The sequence below is a fragment of the Dipteris shenzhenensis genome, chromosome 21 (genome assembly GCF_047967505.1).
Source record: "Dipteris shenzhenensis isolate YYH24624 ecotype China chromosome 21, Dip_SZ_1.0, whole genome shotgun sequence".
In the NCBI taxonomy this organism is placed as follows: domain Eukaryota; kingdom Viridiplantae; phylum Streptophyta; class Polypodiopsida; order Gleicheniales; family Dipteridaceae; genus Dipteris; species Dipteris shenzhenensis.
This window is the reverse complement of record NC_141616.1, coordinates 50,816,612-50,834,529: the sequence shown is the minus strand read 5'-3', so window position 1 is coordinate 50,834,529 and position 17,918 is coordinate 50,816,612. Positions and strand designations below refer to the sequence as shown.

Here is a 17,918-nt window from a genome sequence, read left to right as displayed (position 1 = left end):
CCAAATAGTAGTGCAATGGCAAAGAGAGAGACCGTGCTGAAGACAGTAACAAAAGACCATATTGAAGATGGTAAACATAGGCCATGCTGGAGATGGCAATACAAGACCGTACTGAAGACGGTACACTGAAGGTGATAGAGCCACGCTGAAGGTGACGTTTTTACTCATATGTGGTCTAACATGAAGAAACACTAAACGTAAAAGCCCCTTCCTGTCATGACATCACAAAGCTGACCCTGCAGTTGTCCCCACAAGGTAGACTTCCCTATATTAGCCATAAATATGACCTTCAAACTGCATATTTTCATTATGATGCACTAGCTTCCGTAATCCTTCTTGAAGCAAACAAAGGATGCAAAATTAGAAGAGTTTTATGAGACATAGTTTAGTAAAACATTATGAGTGTCAACATAACAAGTAGACTACAACCATGCAAAAGCACCCACTACTACATATGAGCTCTTGATGGCCAGACCTTAAGTATTATGCCATCAAAGAGCATTGCATTTTTATATTACAGCAGCATGAATGTATCAAGTTCAACATTATCCTCAAGTAAAGCAAAAGGATGAACAAAAAATCCTTCATAGAGCGATTAAATGGGATTGTTAACATAAGCCTACATTCATAAACAGGTTCGAATGGTTGATAAGCCACACCTAGATTGCGACCATGTCATAAATGTTAGTATAATCAGTAGAGCTGAAATTACCATGACTATGAGGAGCAGACATCCTTAGCCAAACTGGTCTTTGCCCCCACAATTTCCTTATAGGAAACAAATCCCACAGTTGAAAATTTTGCAAACCTCCAAATTCATCAGATCTGAAAGCCAAAAGCATACCAAATCTACATTAGGTCTCTCTCTCTCTCTCTCTCTCTCTCTCTCTCAGGAACCAAATCGTCAAATTAGATCTATTATGCCTAGACACCTCCTGCTCTTAAATTGAATCCTTTAATACACTTTCTTTTAAGCGTAAGTTGTTGGAAAGGTCACCTCCCCATCTGTAAGCCCCCAAATGAGGAGAGCGTGGGGGAGGGAGACCTAGGGCAGAAGATGCCCAGAGAAGAAAGAGAGAGGGGGCTGCCACATGGGCAGCACCTCACAAGACAAGAACGCTGCAAAGGACGGAACCTGTGGAAGGAGCAGAAGGCGGGGACAGCAAGCCCTAGATCTGACCTGGCAGGGTGCGATGACATCAGCAGTGTACGGCACTGCACACATGGCTGGGAAGAGAGCCTGGCAGAGGCACAGATATGGCAGGGAGTGCAGGCCCAGATATGCAGCAGGAAATGTGACTGTCAGTGGGCAGGAGGCAGGCCTTTTATAGGCTGGATACCTGCCTTGAATGGAGGGCCAAAGGACCCTGAAAGTGTGGGCCAAAAGCCCTTGGGGGTGTGAACTTTTAGGGCTGGACCAGCCACAGACTGGTCGGCCAGTCTGTACCAGGCTGGTCGGTTTTTTTGCCAGCCCCCTTGGGGCCTATAAAAGGAGAGGCCCTGGGCCTCATTTCTCATCCAACAGTTCAGCAGAACCAGCAGCAGACAGGAGCAGCCAGAAGGCATGTTCTTGGGCCTCATCTTGGAGGTGAAGGAAAGTAGAAGGTGTGCTGCAGACTGAGCTCTCAAGGGCTGAACCTTGGCTGTCTCTCAGGGCAGCAAGGTGTTGTGATCTGGACGGAAAGTCTACAGAAGCTCCAGGTGGAGCACGCGGGCTCGAGTCTAGAGATAGCCAGCAGATTGGAGAAGGACCTTGTGGTTAGATCAGAGGACCACACCATTGGTGGGACTCTGGATCTATCTCTTTTGTATTGTGTCCATAGTTGAGGACGGAAATATATATTTTGGTGGTTTCTCTATCTGGTTGGTTCATTGTCTATTGATGAGTCTGCACACCTATTGTATGCACATAAGTAAAGAAGTCTGTGATTCCACACCCACACCGCACACTGTGTGAGCTCCTGGGCATTACTATAAGTCTTCTGCTCTGCGTGTACCCTCTGTTGGGTCTTTTCTAACATGGTATCAGAGCCCAAGTAGGAGGTTCACAGGTGTGGGAGCCTGAAGGCAGGGACCTTGCTAAAGGACGACCCTGATTCAAAAGCTCTAGGGAATCGACTTCCACGACTGGAGGATTGTGCCCTTGAGAGAAGGAGGGTGACTCAAGTTCAGTCAGGTGCGTTCAGAATTCTGGTTTACTGAAATTGAGTTTGGTTGACTTTGCTGTGTGGTATAAACAGCAGAGATGTCAACCTCTACAGCCTCTTCAGCCCCTGCTTTCCCTTCCTCCTCCCCCAGTTTTCTCTCTTTCACTATCCCTAATTTTGGAGAGTCTGGGAACCTGGACGGGACTAATTACCCAATTTGGAAAGTGAAGATCCGGAGTCATTTAGTGGCTCGGAAGTTGTGGAAGCTGACCACGGGAGAGGAGTCGAAGCCGGAGGACATGGTGGACAATAAAGGGGAGGTACTCATGGCAATAGACAGAGAGGAGCTTGAAGCTTGGGAAGAAAGAGATGCCCATGCCCTGGCAATAATCATAGGGACTACGGCGGACTCCGTTCTTCCGCATATCCAACTGGCCGAGACGACAGTAGAGGCGTGGGCCACCCTAAAAGATTTGTACGAGACAGACAACACCTCCCGGATTGTGCTTCTTCAGCATCAACTCTACAATCTTGATATGGAAGGAGATATGGTACATAGCCATTTGACGAAGGTCAAGGTGGTGAGGGATCAGCTGGCAGCAATTGGTCAGAAGACAGACTCATGCTATCTGGCCTTGATGGTACTGAGGAGACTGCCTCTGATTCAAGAGCTTTGTTACGGCTGTGACAGCAGGACAGAGGACCAAACCTCTGACATTTGAGGAGTTGTGTCCATTACTGCTACAGGAGGAAGCTCGGGAGAAGCTCTACAACGAGGACAAAGACGACAAGGCGATGCTGGTAAAGGATTCCGCTGGCAAAGGAAAGGGCAAGCCTAACGGTGGCAAGTCCAATAAAGACGACTCTGACGACGAGGGGACTTCGAAGAGAAAGCACAAGAAGAAGTGTTTCTATTGTGATACGCCCGGACATTTTGCAAAGGACTGCAGAAAGAAAAAGGCGGATCAGAAAAACAAACAAGAGTTTGACTCAGATTCAGAGGGAAAGGCCAAAACAAATGTGATAATCGAAAAGTTGTTCTTGGTGACATCACCGAGTGTTACCGAGGTCAGATATGTTGATCCAGAAATCACAGTAAGGATGTCTGACATAGAGATGTGGGCCGACGAGGAGTCAGATGCCTTTGTGAAGGTGAAGGACAGCATGGAGCGCTTGGTACCTTCTAGGTGTGTAGCTGTTGACACTGACACGAGGGTGGATTCCATGGAAGGCCCTGGGGTCTCATGGTCAAATGGATGCTGGAGTTCAGAAGGGGACAATACAGGATTACACAAGCGCTTGGTGGGTGCCTCAATGAGAGTTTGCTTTCAAAGCGAACATTCAGGCAGTACAACAGTTTGGTATGTATTTGGTATTCTACATTTGAGCCTTTATAGCATGCTATGGAGAGACTCTACTCTTCATTTGTCTCAGGTGATAAGAGATTGGAAGGAATTGGCCTTCTTCGAAGGCAGAAGGGGAAGTATTGGTGCTTCTTCAAATCTCGGACGCCAATTGCTAGAAGGTGATGGACAAAGAGTACTGAAGCCAGAAGAGTACCTGCTTGAGAACTCAGCGAGAGTTCATGGTCCAGGTTATCTGGAGATATTCATTCGTTGCACACCTTGCCAAAGGATGGACGGGTTGAAACAGACCCTCAGAGCATGGTGCCTGGAAGACTCCAGGTTGTTCACTCATTATGAGGGGGACGACTGGAAGATCGTGACGGCTGGATTGCTCGAGTTCAGAGGTGGGAACGTGACTAAAGGAGGTGGTACCAGGAGGTGCTACCAAAGATGGACCTGTGTACCAGGATGGTGTGCGGAAGCGGAACCGGACCTGGTGGAGCAGGAGCCATTGGATGAAAAGCCAGGAAAAGATTTCAACACCGAAAGGTTCCAGAGGACTACGACCAGGAAGTTACTGGAGCATCTTCATCGACGTGTTGGCATTGGGCTGAGATGTGTCGGTGAGAGGGGGTGTTGGAAAGGTCACCTCCCCATCTGTAAGCCCCCAAATGAGGAGAGCGTGGGGGAGGGAGACCTAGGGCAGAAGATGCCCAGAGAAGAAAGAGAGAGGGGGCTGCCACATGGGCAGCACCTCACAAGACAAGAACGCTGCAAAGGATGGAACCTGTGGAAGGAGCAGAAGGCGGGGACAGCAAGCCCTAGATCTGACCTGGCAGGGTGCGATGACATCAGCAGTGTACGGCACTGCACACATGGCTGGGAAGAGAGCCTGGCAGAGGCACAGATATGGCAGGGAGTGCAGGCCCAGATATGCAGCAGGAAATGTGACTGTCAGTGGGCAGGAGGCAGGCCTTTTATAGGCTGGATACCTGCCTTGAATGGAGGGCCAAAGGACCCTGAAAGTGTGGGCCAAAAGCCCTTGGGGGTGTGAACTTTTAGGGCTGGACCAGCCACAGACTGGTCGGCCAGTCTGTACCAGGCTGGTCGGTTTTTTTGCCAGCCCCCTTGGGGCCTATAAAAGGAGAGGCCCTGGGCCTCATTTCTCATCCAACAGTTCAGCAGAACCAGCAGCAGACAGGAGCAGCCAGAAGGCATTTTCTTGGGCCTCATCTTGGAGGTGAAGGAAAGTAGAAGGTGTGCTGCAGACTGAGCTCTCAAGGGCTGAACCTTGGCTGTCTCTCAGGGCAGCAAGGTGTTGTGATCTGGACGGAAAGTCTACAGAAGCTCCAGGTGGAGCACGCGGGCTCGAGTCTAGAGATAGCCAGCAGATTGGAGAAGGACCTTGTGGTTAGATCAGAGGACCACACCATTGGTGGGACTCTGGATCTATCTCTTTTGTATTGTGTCCATAGTTGAGGACGGAAATATATATTTTGGTGGTTTCTCTATCTGGTTGGTTCATTGTCTATTGATGAGTCTGCACACCTATTGTATGCACATAAGTAAAGAAGTCTGTGATTCCACACCCACACCGCACACTGTGTGAGCTCCTGGGCATTACTATAAGTCTTCTGCTGCGTGTACCCTCTGTTGGGTCTTTTCTAACATGGTATCAGAGCCCAAGTAGGAGGTTCACAGGTGTGGGAGCCTGAAGGCAGGGACCTTGCTGAAGGACGACCCTGATTCAAAAGCTCTAGGGAGGGCCAAAGGACCCTGAAAGTGTGGGCCCTTTTAGGGCTGGACCAGCCACAGACTGGTCGGCCAGTCTGTACTAGGCTGGTCGGTTTTTTTGCCAGCCCCCCTGGGGCCTATAAAAGGAGAGGCCCTGGGCCTCATTTCTCATCCAACAGTTGAGCAGAACCAGCAGCAGACAGGAGCAGCCAGAAGGCATGTTCTTGGGCCTCATCTTGGAGGTGAAGGAAAGTAGAAGGTGTGCTGCAGACTGAGCTCTCAAGGGCTGAACCTTGGCTGTCTCTGAGGGCAGCAAGGTGTTGTGATCTGGACGGAAAGTCTACAGAAGCTCCAGGTGGAGCACGCGGGCTCGAGTCTAGAGATAGCCAGCAGATTGGAGAAGGACCTTCTTGTGGTTAGATCAGAGGACCACACCATTGGTGGGACTCTGGATCTGTCTCTTTTGTATTGTGTCCATAGTTGAGGACGGAAATATATATTTTGGTGGTTTCTCTATCTGGTTGGTTCATTGTCTATTGATGAGTCTGCACACCTATTGTATGCACATAAGTAAAGAAGTCTGTGATTCCACACCCACACCGCACATTGTGTGAGCTCCTGGGCATTACTATAAGTCTTCCGCTGCGTATACCCTCTGTTGGGTCTTTTCTAACATAAGTTCTACATGGAACACGTTCTTCAGGTCATAGAGGAAGGTTTCATTTATCGTTTAGTCAACACAACACGCATTTCGTGAGACACAGGGCCAGTTCACATTTTGTCACAAAATGGCTTTCTCGAAACGATTGAAGCACTAGACATCATCCAAAAGAAAACTAGAAAATCAAAAAGTCAACAAAAAATCATATTTGTTGTTTTCAACAGATAGAATTGAGAGTCTAATTATGACTTTTCCATTCAAATACACCATTTCCACGTTCAAGTTCAACATTTCAACATGGCACACCCAGTTGAGCTTGGGATAGTGACACTCTGAGGATGTGTTGGAAAAGTCACATCCCCATCTATAAGCCCCCATATAAGGAGAGCATGAGGGGGGGTGTACTTAGGGGTAGGGCTGCCACATGGGCAGCACATTGGCTGCCATGTGGGCAGCATACAAGCGAGAACTAGAATGAACATAGAGCTGCCACATGGGCTACCATGGGGCAGCACAAAGGAGAACATACCTAGCAGGTTGGATGCTCTTTGGAGGGCTGGAACAGTACGGATCTGAGGTGAGGTAGTTGCAGGCCATATGCGACTGTCTACAGCAGGTAAGAGACCAAATCCAGGGCTGAAAAGAGTCCAAACAGAGGGCGGGACAGGTGGGAGCTGTACAGGATCTTTACAGAGGTTCCAGGGCCTGGCAATAGCCATAACAGAGGCGCATTGCAGGCAGCTATGGTGAAGGCCAGATTGCGTACGATTTAGGGCCCATTGCATGCAGCTATAGTGGACAGATTGCGCATGATTTAGGGCAGAAATGGGCCCCGACCAGGGCTGGCATAGCCTGGGCCACTGGCTGCCTGCCACATGGCCAGGTGGATCTGGTAGGGCAGCAAATAAGACTGCCTACCAGTTGGTTTTGGATAGACCTGGGACGGCCAGTAGGGGCTGACAGGGTCAGCTGTTTTCCCCTACTGGGTCGGCCAGTTTGGAGGGCTTTCAGCCATATAAAAGGGAAGCCCTTGGGGCTCATTATTCATCAATTGTAGCAACCTTCAAGGAGCAAAATGGAGCAGCTCAGACAGCAGGAGGTGATAGCACCATAAGAGACAAGGGTCGATCGAGCATAATGACATGTCACAGATTTCTACACATTTTGAGTCAGCCCCAGGCCATAGTGGAGTGGAGGAGGATGAGATATCTGACATGAGGGCAGAAAGAAAAAAAGAAAGAAAGAAAGAAAGAAAGTCTATTAACGTCCACTGGAGCCCAAAGGGTCTATGGGACAGCAAGAAACCCTCTAGTACATCTGCTTTAGGGAGGGCACATGGCAGCTCCCAAGGAGTGCAAAAAGCCACCCCCATTATTTAGAATACCTACATGATAGTCTGGAAGAGTAAATAGCCATACATCAGTTTAAGACTGAGAGTCTTTTGGTTTTGATTTGAACTCTCTGATTAGTGCTACGCCTTCACGGTAAACTGCCCATTTTCCATCCTTTCTGGCCACCCTGACTTTAGCTAATTCCGTTCCCTTGATCTTAAGTTGAGCTTGTGTAAGCTCCTCTACTCTCCATGCTTTGGTGCCCTTCAACTTGTAAGATTGTCGAAGAAGCTTAATCTGCATATCTTTTGACTTCAGTGTAAGGATAGCATGACCTTTATAGTGCAAAATAGAAGCTGGCTTGGAGTCGTCGCCATCTTGCTGCTCATCATCCACCCATTCAATGTTGGGCAAGCTTGCTTTGATCTTTGCCAATATTTCACACTATGTGTCCTCCTCTTTGTACCAATCTTCTGGGAGTCCCCCTATTCTAATCTTCAGCGCATTATCACATCTAGCTTCGAGTTCTTTAATCTCTGCTTGAATATCTGACTTACATGCTTTAGTGTCCACTTCCACAATCACTTTCTTCTTAGCAGTTTGTACTTCAGTGTGAACAAGATCTTTGACTGTAGAGACTAGCTGCGGGGTAGGGGGGGAATCCTTACAAGATTTTACAGCCTCATCAATCATTGCCTACTTACCAGGCCCTTCCACAATGTGAAGTCGAGCCTTTACTTCTGCCAGTTCCAATCGTAGCTCTCTCACTGCCTACTGCAAATAAAAGATCTGATCCTGTTGCCCAAGGATGGGTCGTTTTGAGCCTTCTTGTTGGTAATTCCGTGCATATGGAGAGGGTGTCATGGTTGCAACTATAGAGTACCGAGTCTTGATGGATGTTGAAGGAGTTGACGAAGTTGAGGGGGACTAAGGACTTGGAGGAGAGGGTAGACCAATAGTCCATAGTTGGTTGTCTATTTGAACCCCCTAGCTTAACCTAACCCCCGGGTTGGGTTGGGAGTTTAGCCCAACTCGGGGTTAGGGTTAGTTAGCTGCTTCTAATGGATATGGAGAGTGAGGTACGAATGGAGATGTACGGCTTCTGTTGACGGGCGGTACGATACTGGCTCTTGCTCACGGATTGTACGGACGGGGGGAGGTACGGACGATGGGAGTGTACGATACTGGTTGCCTGCTGTACGGACAGGGGTGCGGACGACGAGGTACGCAGGTACGTACAGGGATGCAGAGTATAGATGTATGTACGGGGTACGGGCGAGGTACGGACGGGAAGAGAGAGAGAGAGAGGCTAACGGGAGAGGAGAGGCTGAGCCGGGGGAGGAGATGATGCAGAGCTAGAGACACAAAGACCACTTGCGATGTAGATGCTAACCACAACTCGCATGACAGAGGTCCAACCTATCTCAGCTCTCCTCAAAAGGGACCGTGAGTCGAGGTGTCACTCTTGATATGGCTCACCGCATATGGAGATCACGGAAACCATGCCCCCTGCCACAAGAGATACGTCGAAAGATTAAGAGACAAGACTCCACCGGAGAGCCGCCATGGCATCTGCTTTTGTATTTTGAGTACTAGCTTTGAGTTTTGAGTAAGGATCACAAGCTCGTCGAGGTGGCTCGGTGGGTACTGGCAATTCAAATGCCATGTAGCCTCATCGACTTCAGATTGCTTCACCCTCATCTCCACCAACTTTGTCAACTTCACACTACTCTACCCTCTCTACCACTCTCGTCGACTTACACAGCTCCACCCTCATCTCCCACCCTTGTCTCCTACTCCATCATCTCACACCCTCATCTCACAACCTTTGTCAACTTCACACTCCTCTACCCTCGTCTCTAACGCCCTCGTCAATTTCACATAGATCCAAAGTCTCCTGCTCCACCCTCCTCCAACTCCACCCTTGTCTCCACCCTCTGGCTATGTCCCATCTTTAGTTGATTCCATTCTTATTCATAGATATCTCCAAAGCAGTGGCAGCTCTCTCCCACGATCGTACAGTGGGATGCTAATGGACCTTAATTGAATGGGCAATCTGTCTGATTCATTCCACTTGAGAACTGCATTTGAGTCCTACAGCGATGATGTTTATTTGTGGATTCTATATGGGCTGCATAGCCAGGTTGACTGGTCCACAAAAATGATCTTGGAGGAGCTTTTGTGACATGGTGGAACCGGAAAGCAATAAAGTCATTTTTAGAGAAGCTGGGTAGCTCACCAACTAAGCAGAGTGTCAAATGAGCTTTTTTGGGTAGCTAACTTAGCAGCTGAGCTTCTTGTGTCTACAAAATACCTTTTTGTATATAAGCTGAGCTTTTTGTAACAGTTTTTGTATATAAGATGAGCTTTCTTTAAAATAGGAATTTTAATTTAAGGTTCTCCAGGGGACATATAAGATGAGCTTTCTTGTATCGACAAAATAAGATTTTGTAAAACCTTTTTTAAGATAAGCTTGCTAATATATATAAGCTTGTTAGCATAAAGACCTCAATGTTTGAGATGTATATGTTCAGTTATTAATGAAACCGCTCTTTAATTATTGCCAGAGTTATCGAAAGTTTGTAGCCTTTGAATACAAGTTTCATTTATACAAACAAGCTATTTTATGGTGACACTTTGTATCTTATCTTGTTCTTGAAATGAGTTATTTTTTACAAAATCTATGACTAAGACACTGGTGTCATGGGGAAAATTGGCAATTGCGCTTCTTGAAGTGGTTTTCTTGCTGGCTGGCCGTGAAATTGTGAAGCACATATTTTGGGATGGATTGAACCGAGTGCTTTATAAGCTCCCTCGGTTGAGTGCTCTTATACGATAGTAGCCATCTCTTTTTCTCCGATCCATCAACATTAACATGTTCAAATCTCCTCCATTTAGAGGAGCAGGCTTGTCTTTCCTCATTTCATTTGGATAGACATCTTAGCATAGCACTCAACAAGGACCCTAGCAAGCCCTTTGCCTCAGCCCACACACAGTGGCTTGTATGAGTTCCTCTTTGATTGTACTTTGTCTCATAGGACCGTGAGGCCTCCTAATGACGTAAATACATCTCTCTTTGCTAAGTTAGCTACCCAAAAATGCTCACTTGACACTCTCCTCAGTTGGTGAGCTACCCAACTTCTCTAAAAATGTCTTTATCGCTTTCCGGTTCCACCATGTCACAAAAGTGATGGTGATTGGGACTCGGAATTTCACTTTTGAGGGGGAGCCTCTAGACAGTGTCACTACATACAAATATTTGGGGCTGCAATTTGCAGACACTTACAAGTGGAATGCATGTGTGGAAAGAAGAATCCTAGGAGGTTTGAAAGCTTTATATAGGTTCCAAAACAAGTGCAGAAAGGCACACTTGTGGAACTGGGAAATGTGAAAGTTTTTGTATACCATGCTCGTACAAACAGTGGTCCTTTACGGGTGTCCAGCCTGGGCACCTGGGCTCTCCAGGGCCTACTGGAACCGAATAGAGACTTTGCATAAACGATTTCTCATAGGGGAGTTAGGGGTGAAAGCACAAACACCGTACCCCATCTTGTTGGCTGAGACAGGTATGATACCTCTCGAAGGAGAGGCATTGTGCCAATTCAGATCTCCACCATTCTCACAGGTCATCCCATGCATCCAAGAGGTGGACAGCATCCAGATGGCTGTGTGCTCACTGTGGGCTGTGTGCTCACTGTGGGCAAGTGACTACTGGAGCCACTAGGGATACAGCTTGTCATACAAAGCGATTTGCTGAGGCTAATAGGACTATTTTCAAAAGCAGCAGCTCACGGTATGCTCCTAAGACGAATATAAAAGCATTATTGATCAAATTCACCGTGACTGATGTCCAGTTACTTTCAAGGATAAGTAGGCAATGCAATAACCGGTCTGCAACTCTCCATTCACTGTATTTCAAGGCACTCTTAGCGCCCCTCCCAAGCGTCAGCAGCGCCTTCAAATAGCCTCTAGCTTCACGTATGTCTTAAAATTTCCTAGAAGGACAAAAAAGTATATACGTAGAATGGGCACCAAATTTCTATGATAAGAGAGTAGAAGTACGCATGGGTTCTAGTATTTAGAGCCTAACAGCAATGAGCGATTTTGGTTGAGGTCTGTCAACCCTATGATACGCCATCGAAATTGTAGGGTTTACAAAGCAACGGATTCTACTAATAGCAATTGCTAATCCAACCGCTAGATAAGATTTGAATGCTTCTTAAATATTTAGGTCCCTCCGTAGCGTCTTTGGACAATGTGAGGAAGATAGACGAAAGTTTTGATTCGCAACCAGGACTACATGTGCCTTGGCAATTAAGATGCCCAGTGTGCTTCTTGGTTGTACTTTAAGTGAATTTAAGTACCTCAAATGCATATCCGTCTGACAGCATCTGTTGCCATCTTTTAGTAAAGGGATATCGAGGGAGTATATGAGACAAGAGCAGTAGATTCGTGGCTAAGGAAAGCACAAAGATCGCCAGCTCCTAGGGAAGACGATATTGTCTTTTGGAAGTTCGATCATTTATGTAAGAGCGGCACGCCAGAATGCAACGATCCTATTTCGAATGCAACTGAGATGTGATGACTGGAGAGCTTCTAAGGAAGCGCCACACTAAATTCGTTTGGTTCCCGTGATTCGCGAGTCATAGATCAAATTGGAGCCATTAAAAACCGCAAAGATCTCAAAGATCTCTGTGGTTGACGGGATAGAAGTATGGTCATTCAACTCACTTAATTTGCAGCTTCTGCCGTTCGAGCGGTCGATGCAAATGCGAATCGTCCAAGGGAGTTCTTGCATCGTCCCTGCTGCTACTATGAACGAGGCAGATGCCGCGCAATCCATCGAGAGCGTGAGTACGCCGTGATCTCCAGGGTCTGTGTTTGAGCTCAGTCATGCTGGAGGATATCAAATAACGGAGAGCGGAAAGGCAGAAACCATGATGGATGCAGGAGGTGACGAAGAGAGGTTGGTTGATTGGTTTTGAGACGTAGTAAGTCCTCTCCACCAATGCCCCCAGTCCTTACGGAAATATCTCTCTCCTCTGCACCGAGCGATTCCGGTCGGGAGAAGTCGGATGCCGGAAACATATCTCCGTCAACAGCACGGGTTGAACCTGCACCGTCAGATCAGATCTGATTCATAATAGTAATATCTGGCTGACAAGGTAACACCAAAACTACCAGGACCAGCCGGTCGCCACCTAGTCACTGCGCGCGCACACGTTTCCTACGTGTCCAATTGCTCCACCTTTTTTGCCAATCACTAATGGACACGTGTCCATTGGCGCCACCTCCCCCCTCTGTGTTGACAGCCCGGAAATCGGCATCAGTCGTCGTCGATTTTCGGTCGAAAATCGGGGCAACCGGCTTTCGGCCTTTAGCCGGTCGTGAGTGTGCTTGGTTTCCTCTCGAGAATCGGCTCCCTACTCCGTCACTTTCAACCGGAGGCGATTGTCGGCTGTTGACAGCATTGCGGAGACAGCACGCCATGTGGCAACACATAATTGGAGGATTCGCGATATATTCCAAGTGGATACATGTGTGGGAGGGGCGACGGCAGAACATGCAACTCGGAGGATCATGTGAGCCGTTAGATCTAAAAAAGATCTAATGGCTTTAAAAAGGCATCATTCATGCGCCTAGATCTTTCTTAGATCTAACGGGTTCAATCAAGTGCAGTAGGCACGATTCAATGTAATGTATTAATGACAAGTCAACTTTACCAAATGCTAGTAATTTAGACAGTCAAACTATGAGGCATGTTTTCTGAGTATGAAAGTCCCCAATCTGGATTAAAGTTCCATCAACCCCCACCATTAATGGAATATATCAAGGTATCAATTGGAAGCTTAACATTCCAATGCAACACCACCTGTGTGGATGACCATCTCAAATTTGAAGTCTGTGCATGATTGTCTCAAAAGTGCCCCCACCTAAAGTGCATGTGCCCCTCCACTCAAGGCACCCACTAACCACCATTGCCATCAAACCCTTCTCCTTTACATAAGACAAACAAGGTGAATTACATTTAGAAGGCTTGCCCTGCATGGAGGTCAATGATTATGTAAATAAGACAGTGGTCAAACCAGTAAATGAAGTTTGTTCCAACGTTTTGTTGTTCATTTGTTGTATTTGTCCATATATGGTCAATAGTGTAGCCAGCAATAGTTGTTGGTTGATGAATCAATTGTATGAATTTTTTATGGGTCATGGATGTGATAAGTTGTGTTGAAATAGTTCTTGAATGATCATAGTGAATGTTGAAGTCTCCTATGATTGTAGTTGGAATTCCATGTTCTATTTTTTGGAGTAGTTTTTCCACAAGTATTGAATGTGGTGATGAAGGCCCTTTGTACACGTCAATGATTGCGATGCTCGAAAGATGTGTGGTCTTGAATATTGTTAGGAAGCACTCGCAATTGTTTTCGATGATGTATTCTTTAAACTCTAAGATCAAATTTCTTTTGAAACATGTTGCAATTCCAACTCCGTTATGTTTTGGTAAGCATGTAAATCCTAGCAATGAGAGAGAGTTATTATTTTTGCAATGCAACTCTTGGAGGCATAAGATTGTAGTATTTAGTAGGCTTCTGTCATGGAGTATGGCTTCATAGTGTGATGTTAATGCTCTTGTGTTAAGTGATTGCAATGTCATTTTTTTGTTTATTTTGTGAGAGAAGTTTGTATGTTGAGTCTTCCATTTTCGATGATCTTTTAGTCACTGAATTTCTTGTAGAACATTGACATCGACTTTTATGTGGTTCGGTTGGATTGGGTTGATGAGGAAAAGATTTTATAGATTGTGTACGTGTGAAAGAGTTGTGTATGTAAGCCCATGTGACTTAATGAATGATGGGTCAAAAGCGAGGCAATCCATAGACAACCCTTGGGAACGATGGATTGTCCTAGTTGTTGCAACTAGTTGTATGGGGAATTGATTTCTCAAGACTGTGTTCAAGTAATTTTTCCCAATTTGGAACTCCCTTGTTATTGGTTGTATTGGTGTCCAATTTGGTCGAATATGGCTTTCGTAGAGGTTGGAGTTGTTGTAATGCGTTCTTTTTCCTGTGTTTTGATTGGTAAACAATATCCAAACCACACGTTGTTGAGCGCTCGTACACGTATGCTTGAAAATTTCGCCTGCCCTGTTGACCAAGCCATCTTGGATGTCGAAGTTCCCATAGCGTATTTCTACTATCATTCCCGGCTTTAGATGTAGGGCCTGATGCAATCCTGCTGTATTCTTTGGACTTATTGGAATTGTTATTGTTTTGCTACATGTCTTGTGTCTTTTGTCATTTGCTTTGAAGATGTGTGGATCTTGTTGAAGCAATTTTAAAACCTTTTCATTGTGAGCATCTTTTGTAGCATTTATGTGAAATAAGTGTGGGCATATTGTTTTTCTTTTGGATGATGATGATATTGTTCGTTAAGGTAAGAGATGTCATGAAGAGTGTGCTCCCCGGTTCTTATTCTATTGAGTATGTCTATGAATGCACCGTCTTGTTGATGCATTGGTGTTGTCAATTTGTAGACAATAACGTTTTCTTGCCAGAATGACAACATTGCCCGAAAGGCTCTAGATGATTGTTTGATCTCACAGAGGCGCATGTCTACTGCAACCATTGTGGTGTGGGCCAATGAGTGATACCTCATCAAACACAACAACCTCAAGGTCTTTGTATAACTACGATAACTCTTGCAGTTTTTTCGATGAAAGGCTAGTGTAATGGGATGCCATGAGAGGCAAATGAAGGGCTGAATGTAGTTGTTCCTCCAATGTTGAATGTTGCTTTCCCAGTGTACGCAAGTAGAAGTATTTTTGGTAGTTCTAAGTTTGCACTTTGATTGTGTGAATAATGCCTCAAAAGTGCTTGGACTATTAGTAGCAAAACAAAAGTTTTTCTTGTTCCTACATTTCCAGTCAAAAAGAGATTATGTGGCTTTGTGGGATGGCATCTTTTCAATATGATGTCTTCGAGAATCAAATGTTGCTCATCATTTAGCTTCCTCTACGAGAAGTAGTACTCATTGTTAGGTATCATCTTGTATGATAGCAAAGAATTTTATTGATTTGTTGTTGACTTTGTTAGAGTTTGCATATCAATTCCAATGTCATATGTGTCGATATTCTTTAATGCAGAAGAAGTAGTGGAGAAAGAGTTTCCAGCTATTATCTGATCGTGTGGGGAACGTTGGAACAAGTTTATTAAATTTGATTCTATTTTGCTCCACAATGTGTTTGTTGTCATTGTACATGACATGCCATGTACAACTATTTTGATCAAGGTGTAGCTCAACATCATGATATGGCAGGAAGAGAATACATAATTCTCTATAGTAGTTTTCTGGATCATTTATCTCACTATAGTTATTGTAGCGGATGATCTTGTTCTTCTTCCTTTTTTGTGTTTTTGAAGGTGAAATTGTGTATTCACTTATGAACTTTACCAAGCGAATGCTATGGAGGTTGTTTCTATGCTTTAAGTTACTTTGCCACCATGGGTTTGTGTTGATGTATTGAAATTGTCTTGTTGATGATGTTAGTGGCAACGACAGGGCTAGGTACACTACTTGTTGAGAGCTTATGTGCTGGGTGTTCAAGATTGCATTGCCGACCCTTCGAATGCATTCGTTAGCTAGGGCATTATTGCGAGTGCTTTGTGCCAAAGCGGTTCTAACTGCTTTTGTTGTCTCCTTGTCTGTTTTAATTATGTAGGATGTATAGTATGTAGCGGCTCCGTGTGGATTCAAGATGAATTGCACATCTGTATTTGCTTCCCATAATTGGACATAGTTGGGTTAAAATTGTTTGTATAAATATCTTTTGGAAGCCTCTTCAAAAACAATTTTGGTTGACAAATAGATGATCGTATAGCAAGGATGTATTTGTCTTCAGTTATTTTCAATGCATTTAGAAAGGACATGTAGACGAGTGACATTGTTTTCTCCTCCAATAAGATTGACGTGATGTTTTTCTTTCGAAATCATCTTGCAATGGCTGTAAGATTCTTGTTGTTTTCATAGGTAGATGTGGAAATCGAAATTTGCACTTCTTCTCATTCTTGAAGCAGGTCTTAGATTGCTTGTGTGTTTGTATGTCTCTTTTTTCTAGTGGGAATTTCTTGATGTCAGTGGAGATGTACGTATCCACAAAGACTTTTATGTCATGGTTGGGAGAAATTCTAAAGACAGGTGCGTCTTCAATCCATAGGAGACCGTGATCATGTTGGCTTCCTCGATTTTGGTTACAAAGAAAAAGTCTTTCATTTTTTCTAGTATGGTGTTGTCCTTTTTAAGTAATGCTTTGAATGCTTGGAACTTATTAACGGAATACTGTGCTGTTGTTACAGGATTTGATCGAATCAAATCACATGTTTCTGTAATCGGGTTCAAATTGCTAGGCCCCTATGAAGGGCTTAGCTTTTTTAGGCATTTGAGTAGTGGCTCCCAAAGTTTTTATGCTGCTGATAGTGTGATGAAGAAACATGGGGGACCTAGTTGCCTCAACATTGCGAATATATTTTTCTTGAGGTAGTACTTGTAGTCAATGGATGTTCTCTAATGGGTGAAGTCTAGAAATCCTATGTTTGATTGTAGAAGTTTTTCAATGTTTGTGTCCAAGAGTGCATCTTTTACTTGTAGGCTTTCCCCCTTTGTTTGTGCTTTCCGCATGCGCACCCAAGAAGATGAAAGAACTTAGCGCACTAAAATTTTCATTGTTTTGGAAAAAAGATTGTCTATTGATAGTGCAAATCGGCGATCAACATTTGTTAGTTTCCAACAAGCTATGTCTTGGTAGGATGTGTACTCAGGGATGTTGTAGTTTCATTGATGGCTAAATAATAGTTTGGGGTATGCCAGTTCTTTGCAAAATTTGTCTTTGAAAATACTTAAAGGAGAAAAACCTTCCAAAGGAGCAACAACAATAATTTGATCTTCAATGTCCACCACTTGTTGGCTTACATATATTCCATGTACGAAAGTGTCAGTTGCAATATCTTCTTCTTGTGTTTCATTGAATTTATTAGCATCCTCTTGGAAAGTTTTTGCTTCTTGAATTTTCTTTATGTGGTTCTCCCAAAGAGGATTGACTTTCACATTATATTCTTGGTATAGGGGTAAGAAGCAACTCTGTTAATGCAAGCATAATCAATGTTGGCCGAACAACACCACTCATGTAACTATGTTTATATGATAGTTTTTGTTTGATTGCTATAGCCACTGTATCGTTTTGTCCCATGAACCTAGACACCCGTTGTGCTCTATCAACATCCGCGAAAACATTTATAGCACTTCCACGTAGTCCATATTGACCTTCGTAAGAGAGTTCTCTAATTTGTGCAAAAGGTATTCGTATGGAAACTAACCAAGCTTCTACCTCGTTTAAGTTGTTTGTGTTTGGTTTCTTTTCAACCATTTGGAGTTTTTTAAAACTCATCAAAGGCACTTTTCCTCCTTTAATATATTTCCAATAGAGAGTGCACAAGAAATTATGTTCTGATGAAGTTGAAGCTAGATTTATTCCATTGCTTTGTAAGAATATTGCCATATGTTCTTTGGCTTTCTTTGGCTTCAACGAGAATTTCAATGAACTGCAACAAACACATGGAAGATATGGAGTATCCAAGGTTTTTTAATGTATTGTTGTTGATGTACGTTTTCGTGTCTTTGCCTTTTTCATGTAGGAAAGCTTCTG

At 44.7% G+C, this 17,918-nt stretch overlaps 1 protein-coding gene across 1 annotated transcript in view; it reads right to left on the bottom strand.

Annotated features, from left to right (window-relative positions):
• The window catches only part of LOC147889022 (uncharacterized), a 41,597-nt gene extending 29,319 nt beyond the window's left edge, over nt 1-12,278 (bottom strand). Inside the window, exons 1-2 of the mRNA XM_087392575.1 lie at nt 11,951-12,278; nt 713-825 (exon numbers count right to left, since the gene is read on the bottom strand). Coding sequence (XP_087248701.1) covers nt 713-825; nt 11,951-12,114 — 277 coding nt within the window. The 5' untranslated portion in view covers nt 12,115-12,278. The remainder of the gene's footprint in view (nt 1-712; nt 826-11,950) is intronic.
• Nucleotides 12,279-17,918: the final 5,640 nt, after the last annotated feature.